The 19,064-nt window shown below is 37.3% G+C and overlaps 1 protein-coding gene across 3 annotated transcripts; it reads right to left on the bottom strand.

The window, feature by feature from the left end:
• Positions 1-3,118: 3,118 nt before the first annotated feature.
• On the bottom strand, positions 3,119-14,825 carry LOC122987206 (NACHT, LRR and PYD domains-containing protein 3-like). Of its 3 annotated transcripts, XR_006404470.1 has the most exons (12): positions 14,737-14,825; positions 13,583-13,594; positions 13,035-13,175; positions 12,014-12,059; positions 11,523-11,748; positions 9,157-10,939; positions 8,879-9,052; positions 5,049-5,222; positions 4,785-4,958; positions 4,261-4,307; positions 3,242-3,870; positions 3,119-3,208 (listed from the first exon to the last, which is right to left on the bottom strand). XR_006404470.1 is itself a non-coding variant. In XM_044358969.1 (11 exons), exons 1-11 carry the CDS (start codon positions 14,823-14,825, stop codon positions 3,302-3,304), a joined length of 3,435 nt encoding a protein of 1,144 aa, XP_044214904.1. In that variant the 3' UTR covers positions 3,119-3,301. The 3 variants fall into 3 exon arrangements, 2 of the variants coding, with proteins under 2 accessions (XP_044214904.1, XP_044214905.1); XM_044358969.1 differs by having other exon boundaries at positions 3,119-3,870; XM_044358970.1 differs by having other exon boundaries at positions 3,119-3,870; positions 12,014-12,056.
• Between the last annotated feature and the right edge of the window lie 4,239 nt (positions 14,826-19,064).

Here is a 19,064-nt window from a genome sequence, read left to right as displayed (position 1 = left end):
AAAGAGGCTCTGGTATTTTTTATATAGTGCCATTACATGTGTATTACATGTGGACTCCAAAGTGACTCATATATCAAATCTGGTGAGAAATGATCATCAGAGCTTCAGATCATCAAGCTTCAGTCATCACAGGTCAACTCAGTGGAACCAATAACGTATCATTAAAGTTTCTGTTTGTTTTGTGCCGTCAATCATTTTGTAATTTGAACTTTTCTTGTTTGTATCTTGTTGCACTTCCCTTTCTGTGCCATTTTGCATCCCTGCATTAGGCTAAAAGTTAGCTTCAGTTCAAGTGGGGATTCATAAAAGTGAAAATGAGCCATTTGTTTTTACTGGGGATCAAACCAGCAGTGTTTGTGTGTTTGTACTGACCTGTAGTGGTCTGAATAAAGTGCTGTGCAGAGCTGGTTTTATGTTGCAGGCTCCAGTTTGTCATGTTGATGAAATAAAACTAATTATATTTTTGTCACTGTTAAAAATATATTACAATTCTCACTGTCACTGTTACTTACAGGTTATTATTTTCAGATAACCTCTTTATTGATTCTCCAAATGAATCCTCAGAGCAATAATTGATCCTCATTGCTGGCACAGCGTCTCTGCAGGTCTTGAAAAGTCTTTAAAAACATTGAATTTGGTGTCCTCAAAAAAAGACAGAAGAAATAATATATTCAAATCTTATGTTTATTTAACATATGTAACAAACATATTAAATGAATACATACATCGTAGGTACACCTAACAGTGATCATTTTGATTGTTTCAGTGTTAATGTGAGCGATGACTTTTACTATTTTTTTCAAGTTTTACCTGAAATTTGCTGTCTTTACCGTATATTCTTAATCTTAAGACTTGATTAATTAAATTATCTTAATGGATAGTTCAACTCAACACATTCAGCCATTGTAACATTGTTTTCGTCATGTTCTGTTCTCCAAAGTAATATTACATAACGCTGTTAATATATGTTTGAACAAGCAAAAAATAATCAATACCTTTTACACACAAATGTCATCATAATTGTGGAGGAGTTCAGTCTGCAGTTGAATCACATCGTAGACTCCTCAACCAATGTACTTTGTGCACATTAACAGGCCACCACCATGGAGAGGTTACTCGCACTAATGATGTATGGTGGTATGGATTCCATCTTTTGATTATCCTGTGATCAGGGATAATGTCTCTTGTGATGTTTCTTTCATCCCACAGTGGTGCTTTGTCTTAGCACTCTAGTTCCTGTGTTGAAGATTAGGATGTGTCTGTTTTGAGAATATGTGGGCTCTTATACTCTGGTGATTGTCTTACATGGTCCTCCCAGGGGAATGGGGGAAATGGCATCACCTACACTGAAGAGGAGAGGTAAGACTTCCCAGAGAAGTCCCTCTAGCTGTCCCAGCGATTGGCACTGACTGTACCCTCGTTCCATTTTTTAAGTAATCACTGTAAATTTGTCCCCTGGTTGAGCCCAAATGTGTCGTAATTGCTCAGCTTTGGGGGGTGCCTTCTCTGTGTTTCTCCACTAGGTCGGATAGCCTTTTTAATAGTCTATATTAGTGCGTAGACCAAATGGTTAAGTGCCTTACTATGAATTATATCACGTCAGTTTTCCCTGTGAAATCCTCATCCTCTGCTCCAACAGGTTCTGGAAGTTCCTCGTCTACAGGTCTTTGATCAAATAAGTTTAAAGAACCTTCTCCCCTATAGTCAAAAGTTTTGTTGCAACATTAAGACATTTATTAATATGAAACATGCACCATCTCCCTTTTTGGTTAGGATTTGTGAGTGCCAGTAGGAAGCACTAACCCTTGTTCAGTTTAACAATCAATCAGTCTCATAAATGTAAGTTCTTGTCCCAACAGTGACCTCTGTTTACTGAGCTCAAAGAAACCACACGACCACTTCTTAGGATAAATGAAGATATTTGTTAATAGTTAAACATCTTAGGGATTAATTATTTTGGCAGTTTTCAACCTGAAATTCTTCACATATTATGATTTTTTATATTTCTATTCCTTCAAAAACTTCATTCATTCAATACAACTACTGATCTAATTTAACTATTAAAATATGATTGTCTATGAGGTTAATAGATCAAACATTAAACACTTGGGTAATTTTGAAATGCCATTGCATAGTTAACATATAAACATTCATTAAGGCACTAGTGTTACGTGTAGTAAAAATTGTAACAATATCTAAAATGAATATCTCCTCAACAGACAATCACACAGCTATTAAAATTATACCATTCTTCATGTATTTACATGACAAATAACATTACCGAACTTACATAATGATTAAACATTTGATTTATATAAAATTCAGATTTGGCTCAGATCTGCAGGGAGACTTCATGAATGTGAGTTAAGAGTTTATGATGCTTGGTCTGTTTAGATAAGAGAAGAGGGTTTTCTGTCCATGTGCTGTTGTTATAGATCCTTTCTCCTCATTCAAATGACCCCGAATGTCATTTATGCATTTAGTTCAGGTTATAATATAGTTATTGGTCAGAAATGATCTCTCAGGTCTGTTCAATTCCCATTTTGTCACAGTGTTTACATTGGTAAGTATCATATTGACCAACACCCACTTGACAGAAATCAGTCCAGAGTCAGGGGTTGAGGCATGTTGTTTGAGGCTGTTTTATCCATGAATTTTAAAAAAACAACAAAAGTAAAGTAGGCACAATTAATTGTACTCCACTCTTTTTATGCTAAGTTGTGGTATGTTCTAAATTAAACCCTCTTAGCAGAAATAGTCCTTTAAGTTATTCTTTGACTACACAGACTTTAAATTGTCCTTTTTCCCCATCAAAGTGTTTTCTGACCACTAGTTTCATGAGGAACTGCAACACAGTTCTTTGCAGAGATTGTATACTGTCTTTTGAGTGTTAAAACAAAAAAATAAAATAAAATAAAAAATTCTCTTTATGGAATTCAAAACAAACAAAGCCGTCTTCCTACATTATAAATGGTTAAAAACAGATTTCTAGGACAAACCCGAACAGTAGGCACATCTAAAAGTTCTTTCTAAATTTGGTAGGTCTGAGTCTTAAGATCAACTTCCCACTTTGTCTTTTTGGACTGTATAGATAGAAATACTTTTAAAATTTATAATTGTCATTTATATGAAGTTTTCTCTTTATGTGAAGCATTTAGAGCTGCATTTCTTGCTTGAAAGGTTCTATATCAATAAAATGGGTTGATTTGTTATTATTATCAATTTTGTTCTGTGAGATAATGTCATTAACTCTGAGTAAAACTGATCATTTTGATAGTTTCAATGTTAATATGAATGATGACTAATCAAGTCTCTCCTTCTGTTTAAGCTGTTTCACTTCACACAGCCACACTGCGGAGCCCTTACCCCAAACTTTAAAAACTGGGTAGAGCGGGTCAGTGAATTTGGTGTAGAAGGTGTGCAGGTGTGTCAGTGATCCGCCAGTAGACACTCTGTAGAAGGACAGGATGCCAGCCTCCCAGTCCAGATACACCGCCAGTCTGCGAGAACCAGCCAGAGGGACATGAAGGACGATGCTCTTGTAGTTATGATATGCTCGGTAACCATGAGCAGAGCAGTGCAGACCCCAAGATATCTCATTGTATCCCATCACACAGTCTTGGTCATGACCTTTGCGATGGATGTCCTTGTAGGTCACTCCCATCCCAGCCCAGCTTCCCTCCCACTCCACCTCCCAGTAGCAGCAGCGTGTCAGGTCCTGTTGGAACAGGACTTGGGTCCAGTAGTCAAACCTGTCTGGGTGGTCAGGATACGGCTGCTCCTCTCGGGCCTGACTAACTTTTCGGTTCCCGTCAGAGAGGATGAGGAGTTTGTGGGCTGTGTTTGGATCCACTGTGAGCTCACATGCATCTGATGGCAGGAAGAAGTCAAGCAGTTAGACATTTATACTGACAGTTTATACCACCGCCACTGAAAATACTTACTACTCAATGGCTGGCAGGCATCCATGCATCAGGAAACATCAAACATAGCTCCAGTCAACAATGTAATCACTGTTTAAATCAGTGCTCAAGGTATTTTAAACTGCAGGTATCCATCACTACAGTACTAATGCTTCATGTTCTGTTAACTCACTGGTAAAACTAACATAACCATGGATTAAACTGATAGGAAATGCTTCAAAACATAGAGGAAAACTTAAAAACAGCCTCCTCTGATCGATGAAAATTGTCATAGTTAGTGCTTCATGTACTCCATGGCAGATTTTTGACCAAAAAAAAGAAAAAAGTCCAAACTTACATTTTCTCAGTCCTGGTGTAAACCAGTGTTCTGCATTGTGGTCGACTCTGTGGAGCAGATAGAAACACATGTTGTCTGGATTATGTTGAGGAAGAAGCATTAAAGCTTCTCTGAAGGTTGTTAAACTTCTTAATTTGACCCATGAAAACATCACAGCAGTAAAAACAACACTAAACACGGACTACAGCTAAGGCTGATGTCATTAGCTTTTGGAAATATTTAGCCATAAACCAAAGTTTGGGACAAATTAAAAATTGACTTGATGATGGTGAACCAAATTTCATAGAATTCCATTCAACACTTGTTGCGATATTTCACAGGATAAGTGAAGACTTTTCCCTGCTGGTGGCGCTAAAGAAAAAGTCACATGATCACTGAAGTTCTTTAAATGTTTCCTCTGATAATCAAATGTCTGTACAAAATTTCATCCTAATCCATCCAATACTTGTTGAGATATTTCAGTCTAGACCAAAGTGATGGACCAACTGACCGGCTAAAAACAACCATCAGACTGTTTTCTTTACCTGAGTTTAGTAAATTCACATTGTCCTTCCTCCAGAGCTTCAGAGATGAGCTTCACTCCACTTCCTCCGAGGTGATTGTAGCTCAACTCCAGCTCTCCCAGGTGGGACGGGTTGGACTTCACAGCTGAGGCCAAGAAACCACAACCTTTCTCTGTGATGTTACAGAACGACAACCTGTGACAGAGTGACAGAATCCATCTTTAACAGCTGGTTGATACCCTTCATAACTATTAAAGTTGCATTAATAGTTGCTTAAAAGGATACCTGATGGTTTCCAGTTTACAGCCCACATTTCCCAGTCCAGTGCAGAGCAGTTGAACTCCTGAGTCTCTGATGTCATTGTCACTCAGGTCGAGCTCTCTGAGAGGTGATGAAGGACAAATCAGGACTGAAGCCAGGTCCTCACAGCATCTCTGGGTGAGACTGCATCGGTTCAGCCTGAAGGGACAAACAATGCAAAATAACAGAATCAAATGCAAAGATACAAAAAACTACCACATCAAAATAATCACATAGTTAAATTGCACCTATCAAAAACTGAACATTATAAGCTTTACAATGGCCACACTTATTTCAGGGTTCTTGTATTGGATTGTATTATATTGTCAAGTCTTCTTTGTCATTCTTTATTATTTTGCACATGTAACTATTAATAGTAAAATGTGGTAGAGAGTATAAAAGTCAACCAGTAAATGTGTACGAGATATTGAAAACTTGGTTGTTGTGTCAAAATAAAAAGTCAAATGTTGTCTCATACTAAAACCATAGGCTAATATAGACATCAAGGGAAAGTAAAAGTAAAATAAAATATGTTAAAAATCTGAATGACACACTTTTGCTTTTACATTTTGTATCAATCTTGTTTTACTTTATAGTTTCTGTTTCTGTTTAGGTTTTATGTAGTTGAACATAACCGTCTTTAGACTGACTGCAAAAACTACACAGTAGCACAATATTGCAAGAGCCTAAATTTATATATAACTCACAGATAAATGGATAAAAAGTACTGTACTACTGCAGTGAGACAAGAGTCTACAGCCCTGTCAGCAGCTCTGTACTTGAGCTCAGAATCTATAAAATAAATGATTGCACTAGAGATATGAGTGAGTAGCATTCCCATCCTTTCTTTGACATCTGCCTGGAAGTCAGCATCTCACTAGAACGGGAGTATGTTTTCCTTCAGTTCAATTGTTTACCTGCTTGCTATCATAGTTTAGCTCGTTAACATGCTGTCATTTACTAAATAGAACTAAAAACAAAGTACAGATGAGACCTAATGAGAATGCCATTAGTTTTGCAGGAATTTGCTCATAAACCATGTTTCAGACAAATGAAATTGGATAAATTTATCCTGTGGGGAACATGAATGTCAGTTTTGTCAAAGTTTTAATAAACCAAGTAGCTGTTTGTTGTTGTCAGTAAAAGAACAACACAAATGTCAACCTCATGACGGTGCTAGATGAAAGGTTAGAGGGTCAACAAGGTAATTGGATTCATCCTCTGGAGACCTTGGAAATCTACAAAAAACTTTTATGCTAATGAACACATATTTGTTGACATATTTCAGTCTGGGCCAAAGTGGTGGCCACAACAAAACATTTTGGTGGCCAAACCCATAAGTTCTTGCACCATAACTTGACAGTAGCGCGATATTGCAAGGGCCTAAACTTATATATAACTAATAGATAAATGGATGAAAAGAACTGCACTACTGCAAGACAAAGAGTCTACAGCCCTGTCAGCAGCTCTGTACTTAATCTCAGAATCTTTAAAATAAATGATTGCACTGGAGATATGAGTTGGCAGCATTCCCATTCTTTCTTTGACATCTTCCTGCAAGTCAGCATCTCACTAGAACAGTGAGATCTTCTATCTTATGTTCTTATGTTATGTATCTTTATGTCTCTGCGCTCCTCGCCTGAGCCGGAAGTTGTTTCTGATGCGCCATTTTGACGGGCGTCTCAAGTCTCTTATTCTGCTCTGAGGAGCGAGGGGCGAGGAAACATGAGAGCAGCCTTCATGGAAGTCTTTTATCAGCCGACACGCCCCCTTATTGGATATCAGTTATTGATTGGACGCTGCAGCTGATCAGACTGATCTGATACATCAATCAATCAATCAATCAATCAATCTTTATTTATATAGCGCCATATCACAACAGAAGTCATCTCAAGGCACTTTTCACATAGAGCAGGTCAAGACCGTACTCTTTAATTTACAGAGACCCAACAGTTCCCCCATGAGCAAGCACTTGGCGACAGCGGTAAGGAAAAACTCCCCTTTAACGGGTAGAAACCTCAAGCAGACCCCGGCTCTTGGTGGGCGGCCATCTGCTTTGACCGGTTGGGTTGAGAGAGAGAAAGAGAGAGGGAAAGGGGGAGGGGGGACAGAAGAAAAACAATGACAACAACAAACAACAACAAGCACAAGCAGCAACAGCCAGGGAAGGATGCCATCAGGACTGTGAAGGACCGCAAAGGTTCGGCCCGGGAGTCAGGTTTTTCTGTGAGATGAGAAAGCACAAAAAACTCCGGGGAAGAAGAAAAGTTAGTGACATGCATTGATGTTACATGAATGCATACAGATGGAGAGGAGGAGGAGGAGAGAGGAGCTCAGTGCATCATGGGAAGTCCCCCAGTAGTCTAGGCCTATATTGTGTGCCTGATTTTTGTGATATTACGTAAGTGAAAAAAGGCAGTCCTTGAAATTTGATTTATGTGGGAGTTAAAGGACATATCCTGATCAAAGATAACTCCCAGATTCCTTACGGTGGTGCTGGAGGCCAGGGTAATGCCATCCAGAGCAGCTTTATCATTAGATAATTTGTTTCTAAGGTGTTTAGGGCCAAGCACAATAACTTCAGTTTTATCTGAATTTAGTAGTAGAAAATTGCAGGTCATCCAGGTCTTTATGTCGTTAAGGCATGTTTGGAGTTTGTTTAACTGATTGGGTTCATCTGGCTTCATTGATAAATATAATTGGGTATCGTCTGCGTAACAATGAAAATTTATGGAGTGTTTCCTAATAATATTACCTAAAGGAAGCATATATAAGGTGAATAGAATTGGTCCAAGTACAGAACCTTGTGGAACTCCGTGTCTAACTTTTGCCTTCACGGAGGATTCATCATTCACATGTACAAACTGAAATTGGTCTGATAAATAGGACTTAAACCAGGTTAATGCAGTTCCTTTAATGCCAATTAAATGTTCCAGTCTCTGCAAAAGGATTTGATGGTCAATTGTGTCAAATGCAGCACTAAGATCTAACAGGACAAGTATAGAAACAAATCCTTTGTCTGATGCAGTTAGGAGGTCATTTGTGACTTTCACCAGTGCTGTTTCTGTGCTATGATGCGCTCTAAATCCTGACTGAAAATCCTCAAATAAACTATTGTTATGTAGAAAGTCACATAACTGATTAGAGACTGCTTTCTCAAGGATCTTGGATAGAAATGGAAGGTTAGATATAGGTCTATAATTGGCTAAAACACCTGAATCAAGAGTAGGCTTTTTAAGAAGAGGTTTAATTACAGCTACTTTAAAGGACTGTGGTACATAGCCTGTTACTAAAGACAGATTGATCATATCTAGTAAAGAAGTGCTCACTAAGGGTAAGGCATCACTGCAGTTTCATACCGAAGTGGAGACAGATTACAGATTAAATTTAAATGTATCACTCCCAAGTTTTATGCTTTACTTGTTTTCTGATTCATCATAGTTAAAAATCTGTCAATTGTCGGTCTGATCAACAAAAGAACCATAAACAACTTTCTTCATTTATTAGACAGATTTTTCTTTTCATGATGTTATTTTCTCCATTAAACTGTTTCTTGCTGACAGACAGACTCTTCCTGACTTTAATTTTATCCATAATAACAGTTAAACACATTTATATTTTACATCATTTATCGTCATTTCTATTCAGTCATGTGAGGCTGAAAATTCCTGATAGTCGGGTTTGATATGAATTACATCATTTCCATTTGACCTGAAACATTTAGCCAAATACATATTTTCCAGTGTACAGAAGACACCCTGAACATATTCTGGGTTATTGAATAATGAATTCAGGATTATCAAAAAACACCTCACCTCAGCGTCTTCAGTCTGCAGAGTCGGCTCTTCAGTCCAGTGCAGAGAAGTTCAATTCCTGAGTCTTGTAAGTTGTTGTCACTGAGGTTTAAATGAGTCAGCTCATTAGAGTTTGAGCTGAGAGTGGAGGACAGCTCCTTACAGCAGTCTGCAGTGAGATTACAATCATTCAACCTGATAAACAAAAAGACAAAGTCAATTTGTTAAAACATATTTAAATTTGCGACCTCAATGGATGATTATTAAAAATGATACTGCAAATGATGAGAGAGACTTGCATTGCTGATTTGGATGCTTTGATGGCTGGTAGGAGCTTCTGAAGGCTTCCTTCTTTCCTGCAGTATTTCTTGAGCTGGATTTCCTCTGGCTTCTCTGGTGAGGTCAGCAACACAAAGACCAGAGCTGCCCACTGAGCTTCAGAGCACTCGTCCATAACTGAGTCTTGGTCTGACTCCATGTAGCTCTGGATCTCCTCCACCAGAGAGTGGTCGTTCAACTCATTCAGACAGTGGAAGAGATTGATGTAGTTCTCTGGATGATGAGTCTGACTGATTCTCTCCTTGATGTACTTGATGGTTTCCTCATGACTTTGGGAGTCGCAGGTTTCTATCTGTATCTTCAGGTCTCTGAGCAGAGTCTGACTGGACTCCAGAGAGAGTCCAAGGAGGAAACGCAGGAAGAGATCAAGGTGGCCATTGTTGATTTCTAAAGCTCTGTCCACTGCAGCTTTGTGCAGTTCAGATACAGGCGTTGTTTGGGTCATCTGTTCAGAGCTGATCATCAGGTTTTCACCAGACACCTTATACATCACATGGACATACAAAGCTGCTAGAAACTCTTGAACTGACAGATGCACAAAGCAGAAGACTTTTTGCTGCATGCAGGACTCTTCCCTGAAGACTTGAGTGAACACTCCTGAGTACACAGATGCTTCTTTGACATCAATATCACAGTCTCTGAGATCCTCCTCATAGAAGATCAGGTTGCCTTTCACCAGCTGCTGGAAGGCCAACTTCCCAAGTGACATGATCAACTTGTTATTCCCCTGGGCATCCAGTTCTTGCTCCTCGCCATACTTGACATGCTTCTTTGTGGTCTGATGAGCCAGAAAGTGGATGTACATCTGAGTCAAAGTCTTTGGCATTTTTCCTCCTCCTGCTTTGGCACACATGTTTCCCAGGACGATAGAAGAAATCCAGCAAAACACCGGCACGTGGCACATGATGTAGAGACTTCTTGCTGACCTTATGTTTGCAATTACTCTTTTGGCCAAGTTTTCATCTTCAATTTTCTTGTGGAAGTACTGCTCTTTCTGTAGGTTGTTGAAGCCTCGTATCTCAGTCATTCGGTCAACATACTCTGGAGGGATGCAGCTGGCAGCAGCAGGTCGGGTAGTTATCCACAGACTGGCTTCTGGTAGAAGGTTACCTGCAATTAGGTTTGTCAGCAGAGCATCTACTGAGGCTGCTTGTGTAGCATCACAACATTTCTCATTTCCCTTGAAATTCAGAGGGAGTCTGCACTCGTCGAGACCATCCAATATGAACAGAACTTTGTACATTGTCAGGTCTTTGATTCCAGATTCTTTCAGGTCTGAAGAGAAGTTCCACAGGAGCTCCATCAAGCTTTGTTTCTCATTTTTTAACAAATTCAGCTCCCTAAAAGGAACTGAAAACAGGATCTGGATGTCTTGATTGGCCTTCCCCTCTGACCAGTCCAACATGAACTTCTGAGTCAGCACTGTTTTGCCGATGCCTGCTATCCCCATGGTGAGCACCTTTCTGATTGGTTTGTCTTGTTTGGGTAAGGGCTTGAAGATCTCCTCGCACTTGATCATACTTTCGGAATATTTCCATCTGTTGAACGCCATCTCAATTTGTCTCACTTCATGTTCATTGTTGACCCCTCCACTATCCCCCTCTCTCAGGTGGATCTTTGTGTAAATCTCTTTGAAAGGTACAGGCCGTTGCTCTGCACTTATCCCTTCCAACAAGTTCTCATTTTTCGTCTTCAGGGAAGATTTTAGTTTCCGTTGATACATTCTAAGTTCTCCATAATGACCTAACAGCACAGAAATATGTAACATCAATAATAAGCAAAAACTGTTATGTTCACATAACACTCCTTATAACTCCAAAACTTGTCTGAGAATCAGCATGATTTTAAGTTTTCTTCAGTATCAAAGTAATGCAGTGATAGTTGTCTGTACATACATGGCTTCAGTGAAAACAGGAGCTGCTAATAGTAAATTTGGCATACTTACCTGGCTCAACCCAAATTCAAATACAAATATTAGCCCTCTAACAAGTAAAGTTTAGGATATTGGGATGCTGTGTTATGTTTAATTATAAAATGCATCTGAGGGTGACAGGGATTCAGTCACTAGTGTTGGACAAATTGAAATCTTGACCTGCTGGTTTTACTAGATGAAAAGTCAGAGGATCATTAAAATCTTTGTTTCATGTTTTGGGAACCATGAATGGGAGCACCAAATTTCATGAAAATTCATCTGTTAGGTGTAGAGATGTTTCACACAAGACGAAAGTTAACAGATGGACAAATTGATACAAAATTGATACAAAAATGTATGTATAACATTCATTAAACATCAGCTGTTGTAGTAAGATAACAGGCAGTCTCTTACTTTGCTCAAGTGTGTGAGCATGTTCCTCCTCATTCATCTTCCTCAAAACACGGAGGGCAATCTTCAGAGCTGCTTCACTTGTTTCATCATCAAACTCAAACGGCGAATCAGGGAGTTCATCCACCTGCTCGTCTTCCTCAAACAGTCCTTCATGTTTTGTAGAAAGGACCTTCTTATGTTGTTTGACAGCTTGCTTTACAATGGCCACAGCTTTGGATTCAAACACCTGACAAATACAATGCTTTTTATTAAACTATAAGATTTGTTTTTAAATATACTATATCCCTGAAGGAACATGATGTAGACATTAAACACCGCTGCTTTATTTTGGAATTATGTTTATGTAATGACATTAGATATGATAGATATAGATATAGATATATATAGATAACAACCCTAATGTCTTAGAAAAACATAATAATAAACAAAAAAATATTCATAATGTATTTTTATTTCATTATTAGTTCATTGATATATACAGTATTGCCCACCTTCAGTGTGTCTGGGTTCTGCCGAATGCTTGATGCCGTCTGGCTGCTGAAAAAAAGGATATAGTCCTCATAGTAGCATAACATTTTCAAATCAACCAACAAAGTTGTCTGTTTTGTCAGATATGATGAATATTCTACCTCCTCCACTGTGAAACTAATTAAATTCATCTTTATACTTTAATCTTAAAAATTCCATCCATTCAGTAGCCTTTGTTGCTACGGTTGTTCACATCGTCCACTCACATATTTCAGATCTGATTCAGGCTCCAACATGTACAGATGTATTTGAGAAGTTTATATTTTGAGGAAAGAAGGAGAAAAATAAAGTGAAATCTGACTACTATAGTTTGTTCATATAGCCTCCAGAGCCGGAGGAAGCTTCGTAAGGCTGGCCAATCAGAAAAGAGTGGGCTCATCAGGAGGCGGGGCCTTAAAGAGACAGGAGCTAAAACGGCCTGTGTCAGACAGAGGCTGAACTGAGGGGCTGCATAAAGGACCAGTAGAAGATAAATAAGGAGTTTTTAACTGTAAATCCTGCAAAGATATTCCAGTAGAGACCCAGAATATAAATATAGAAGTGCATGATACATCCCCTTTAATTCTTTGCACTATGTCTCCTGAATATGTCATCTTCATCAAGAGAAACAAAACACTTGTTCTGGATCCACAAAATATATTTTATCTTGTGAATCTCATGGATTGTAATCACTTTAACTTATAGAGGCATTCACTTCTGCAATACATAACTCGATGGATATTAAAACTAACCATGGTAAAATTCATCATATCTCCCTATATGCCAACGACAGTCTGCTATTTTATTAAGTTGGATTTGCCCTTCCAATATGTATCAAATTGTTAAAGATTTAAGTGTAATACATCTTTAAAGATTATTATTACCAATACAAATACAATAAAACTGAATAGTAGAACGTTTTGGTTCTGGTTTCAGTATGATGGACAATAGTATAAAATCTTGCTCTTTGTAATCATGAACATCTGACAGCATTGATAATCTTACCTTGTTCCTGAAGCTCTGGGTTCAGTGCTTAAGTCTGGAGGATATTCTCTGGAGCGATCAGTCTTAGCAGACATAGAACTGATTGTTGATGATGATGATGACTTACTCCAAGATATACCCATCTCCCTGGCTTCAGTGGCTCTGAAGAAGATCAATAATAACATAGTATACAACCAATGTTTTTGCAGCAGTAACACAACCACAATGTGATACAGTTTTGCTGTCATAGAAATACATAATCTCATGCAGACTTTTGATGGTGCTGAAAAATGCAGCTGCTCAGTATCAAGTCTAGTTAAGAACTTAGTCTTTGTCACTTGATGAGTAGAAACCATACACATAATACAAATACAAACATACATAATACAAACAGATAACAGAAAACAGATAAATAATTCAAGATACAGGGAAAAGGCTGGTAATTTTCTATATTTTTCTTCTTGTCAACAAATCTCATGATTGGATCCAAACCAACAATTAACTGATCTACTAACAAGTATTGTGTGTGCATCAAAGCCTGATATATCTTATTCCTTGGTGTCGTAGACCTCTGTTGTTGTCCAAAAACAATTAAAAACACATCAATGAGTCACACCGCTGCACTGGGTGACATGTTCCTTCATTACGAAGAGTTTGGTCACGTTAGTTTGTTTAGAAACGGCTCCAAAGACTAATGACAGTGATCATGTTTTTAGTCTCTTTCAGTGTAAAGCAGACGCCACTGAGCATGTGCAGAAACATTGTTGTTTACAGCTTCAATAGCTTGTTGTGCTACATGTTACAACCTCTGGACTTTACACTACATTATAAATTTCTCAAGGAACTTCAGCACAAAGTCAAGAGGTTGTGATATGTAGCACAACAAGTTATTTTCTTAATTTTACTGTCACACAGCTGATTGTGACTGACAGCTACAGACAGTCTGTTACTCTGCTGAGATTCAGTCTGTTAAACCTCTGTTCAGTTCCCTCCTGCTTTCTGTCATCACTTATATAGTGTTTTAATGCAGCTGAAATCAACGTAGTTGATCTGATTTACATGTTTTTCTGTTGTTGACAGAATGAGTATGAAATATTGATTTAATGACATCTTACCATCAGTCATTCCCAAGCTGCTGCTCTGCTGTGCTAAATTATTGTTTTATAATCACGACATCTAACACAATCAACATAAATCCAGGTTAACGAAACTGCTCTTTAATTTTTAATTTTAATTTAAGATGAACGATCAAAGAGAAGGTTAGAGACAACAAAGTCCTTCTGAATTTCACTGCCATACAGTCCCCAAACCTCATTCAACAGCTTACGTCTCTGTTGTGCAAAAGCTCAGTTTTTGCTGAACACACTCAGGTGTGTTTTCATCCAAATGTGGAAAAATTGGAAAAAAAAGTTGTGTGGATAAAAATCAAATGCAAATAGACGCAGTGAATAAATGATACTATTATATATAATAAACATCACTGAATAGCTAAAAACATCAGATCTGTGTGGAGTGATGAGGAGACTTTAACGCTCCTCAAAAGAATACATGAAACAAACAGAAATGTCATATTTCCATCATGTTTTCCATCGTTTGAGCTTTGACGTACACTGTATTGAATTTACTTTTCCAGATTATCTGGAAATTTAGTTAAACTTTGCGCTGCATTTGGATGCAAACGTGGCTACTGAAACACCAAGTTGGAATTTTAAGATTTGAAGGTTTGCGCTTCATGCTGAACTCTGGAGGAAAATCTCTGGAGCGATCACTCTGAGCAGATGCTGATCCAGCTTCAGATCCACATTCATTCATCTTCAGGCCTTCAGCAAGTCTATAGAAAGATCACTGCAGTCTACATCAAGCTTGACTAAGATCTCATAAGGATTTTGTGTCTGTGTTACTTTCAACCACAGACAGCTTCACTAAAAAACAGAATTACACATTACAAATATTACTTTCCTAATATGACTTATTTATAACTAAAAAAACAAAGTTATGGAATAAAACACTAACATTAACACTAATTAATACTAATAAACCCTCCATATGATAGTGTAGGCAGCTGTTTTCATCAAAAGAGATTTGATAAACTCACTGTTAACGACCTGCTGCAGCAAACAGACACAGTTAAGAGACTAACTGGTATATAAAGTGAAACATGAAGCAGTTAAAGAGACTTAAACTTACATTTATCAGGCAGAAACAGGAATCTTATGAGATGGATAATGTTGCTTCATGTCTGCAGGATGTGAAACTCAGATGTTTGGAATTAACATGACCAGCTGCTTTTCCTGTTTGAATAAACAGTTTAAAGTTTAAACATTTATATCTGGATTTCCTTATTTTCTTTATCCTGCAGTGTATTTTTCTACTGAATGTGATGGATATACCTGTCTTTGTTTCCTGTTTGGATCTTTCAGCTTGGTCTCTCTCCTCACCTGCACATACACATATTGATTGTACAAAGTAAGAAATAACCACGACCACCTGAACACCTTTTCAGACTTAATGTGCTGACTAGGAGCAACCAAACAAGCAGTGGTGGTAATATGCAGCACCAAAGACATACAGTTGGCTCTTTTCCAGAGTGTTTGATTCACATTATTTGTCATGTGAGTGACACTTGCAGAGAAAAAGGAAAGTGTCTTAAACTAGAGCTGTTATGTCCACAAAATACTGAAAAATGCCTGTTATAATTTCCCAGAGTCAAAGGTGACATTTTTGTTTTTGTTCGATCAAGAGCCCCAAGAACAAAGATAATCAGTCTACTCTCAACTCTACTCTCAAAGAAAGCATCAAATATTTGGAATTTTTGCTTTCAAAAGAACTAAAATTATTAATATTCTGTCAATCGACTTATTGACTTATCGTTGCAGCTCAGTCCTAAAACATGACCAGTAATGAGAATGAAAAATAAAATAAAACATTTTAACAGAACAGAACATTGCACTCACTTTTGTTAAGTCTGTAGAGTACCTTGACATACTGTCAGATGCTGTGAGAGGAGTAAAAAACCTGTGGAAGCAAGTAAAACATGAGAGGAGAAGTGGTCATATGGTGAAACACAAAATAAAGAAATAAAGCTTATGTTGCAAGTGAAATGTCTGCATGAAAAAACTAAAAGTACATAAGTATTATGAGCTTGATGTAGTTAAAGTATTGCAGTAAAAGTACATAAGTATTATGAGCTTGATGTAGTTAAAGTATTGCAGTAAAAGTACATAAGTATTATGAGCTTGATGTAGTTAAAGTATTGCAGTAAAAGTAGTGGTTTGGTCCCTCTGACTGATATATTATTATATATGACATCATTAGATTATTAATAGTGAAGCATCAGTGTTAGAGCAGCATGTTACTGTTGTAGCTGCTGGAGGTGGAGCTAGTTTACACTACTTTATATACAGTTAGCTAGTTTAGTCCAGTGGTTCCCAACCTAGGGGTCGGGCCCCTCCAAAGGGTCAACAGATAAATCTGAGGGGTGGTGAGATGATTAATGGGAGAGGAAAGAAGAAAAAACAAAGTTCTGATACACAAATCTGTTTTCAGTTTTTGGACTTTTTCTCTAATCTTTGATTTTTGCTGAAATATTGGATCATTTAAACATTTATTGAAATGAAAGCATGTGAGAAGTTTAGAGGGAAAAATCACTATTTGGTGGAGCTGTTAACAACTCATAGACATGTGAAATGTGACCCCGACTACACACTGCTTTTTGTAAGACGTCAAAAGCCAAAAAGGTTGGAAACCACTGGTTTCATCTTTAACAATGTGTTGTATTTTAAAAGCTTGTTATATTATCCATTGTGTCAAATCTTCATCTGAAAAGTAACTAAAGCTGTCAAATAAATGTAGTGGAGTAGAAAGTACAATATTTCCCTCTGAAATGTAGAAAGTAGCATCACATGGAAATACTCAAGTAAAGTACAAGTACCTCAAAATTGTACTTTAGTACAGTACTTGAGTAAATGTACTTAGTTACCCTGCACCAGTGGAAATAATGTTAATTTAGTTTGTGTCAGGAATATAATTAAAACATTACAAGGCCGAGGCCTGATACAGTTAACAGGAGTGGTGGACTTCTATTAACCCCTTCTGTCAAGTATAAATCTAGATTCATTCATTGTTGTTTTTTGTCTTTTCATTCAAGTTCCTCAAAAAACAAACAAACAAACAAAAAACAGGTCTTGAGTAAATTTACTTAGTGACTTTCCACCACTGTACATGATTTGGTATAACAGCAGAGCAGGTGGGTACACCAACATTTGGCTTGCAGCATCATACTGTAATTATAAACCGCTTACAATAAAATCCCTATTACATTGTGATGTATTCACTCTAATTTATTATTTATTTTAATGCATTCCTCTTTTAGTTTTGTTTCTATTCTATGTTTATCAGGGTTTTCTGTCTATTCTTTTACTATTGTATTTTGTAACTACATGGCACTGCATAATCAATCACATAATATTACATATATATATATATATATATATATATATATATATATATATACATACATACATGCACTGTCTGTGTGGATTTTAATGCATTTTGCATAATGCACATAAAGACGTTTGAGGGAAAGGAAGTTAAATTACTTCTTATAATCATCAACAACATCAAACTATTAAACATAAACTTGTTTTAGCGTCTGGTCTGCAGAAAGCACAAAAAAAATTATTCTTGTATAATATTTAATATTTATATTTAATCAGCTCTTGCTTTGTCTCATCTCCCCCTCTAAAGTCTAAACTGTTTATTCTCCTCAAACATCGTCACATCGACTCGTTTTTATTGTATTTTTAATGTTAAATCTAATTTTCTCCCCAAAGCTTCGTTAATGTGACAGAAACTGAACATTCAGAGCAGCCATCGCCCAACCTGTTCCACAAGTGACTTTAAGTTTCAATATAAATAACTTCAAAGATTCTTTCACTTTCTGCAGATAAGGTTATCTCACTGTGATAAGATAATGCTGTTTACACATTATCAGTGCACTAATGCTGCCTACATAAACTCATAGTTTTAACATTATAGATCTGATTCTTTATGATAAATAATTTGCTGTATTTGCATCAGAGATAATTCTTTTCCTGCCATGAGTTTAATGTTCAGCTTCCCTTTTTAGAAGAATATGAACTCCAGGAAGCAGCACGATGATACAGTATAATTCTGATGACTGGTGGTGATAAAATACTGAATAAATAATTAACAAAAGAGTTCATGTAGTAATTCAATCTGCTGTTGTAAATGTTAAAGGACAGGTTCACAGGTTTTTCCAGTCTATCTTAAAACAGCAGTCAGGTGTCCATATGAACAGTGAAAGAGGTTTTCCTCGCTGTAATCATTCCTCCTGTTCATACTGGATATTAAAAGATCCTTCAAATGTGCTTTCAATGGAAGTGATGGAGGCCAAAATCCACAGTGTGTCCACACAGTCATTTAAAAGTAGATGTGAAGCTTCTATTCAGCTTCAGCAGTCTGAGTTAGTCATATCAAGTGGATATCTGACACATTTACAGTCTTTTTAGCATCAAATTCCCTCTTTGTGTTTCCTCGGACAGTGTTTCCCTGTTGAGCTGCAGGTGGAAGTATAGTAACAAAAAGAGGGACTTTGGCACTAAAAAGACTGTAACGTTGAAAGATATCTACTCGATTTGACTCATTTGGACGCTGAAGCTTCATATTAGCTTCAGATAAACTTTTAAATACATTTTTTGCACAGAAGGAGGACTGTGGATTTTGTCCTCCATCACTTCCATTGTAAGGTCATTATGAAGGGATCTTCTAATGGTCAGTATGAACAGGAGGAATGATTACAGCAAGAAAAACAGCTTTAATGTTCATTTGGGCTCCTGAATATTGTTTCATCCTTTAACTGGTAACACTGTAAAAGAAGATGTCATCATCACAGCAGTAAAAGCTGCACCACAGTCATAAAGGTCAAAATAATATAATGTCATAAAAACGGATTATGATCAAACCTGAGTCCTTGGAGTACAAATGTTTGTACAGAGGACACAGAGTGTTTCTATACATAACATAGAGGTA

This window comes from Thunnus albacares, chromosome 8 (assembly GCF_914725855.1).
Source record: "Thunnus albacares chromosome 8, fThuAlb1.1, whole genome shotgun sequence".
NCBI classification, from domain to species: domain Eukaryota; kingdom Metazoa; phylum Chordata; class Actinopteri; order Scombriformes; family Scombridae; genus Thunnus; species Thunnus albacares.
Note: the sequence above shows the minus strand (reverse complement) of the source record. Positions and strands in the feature narration are given on the sequence as shown.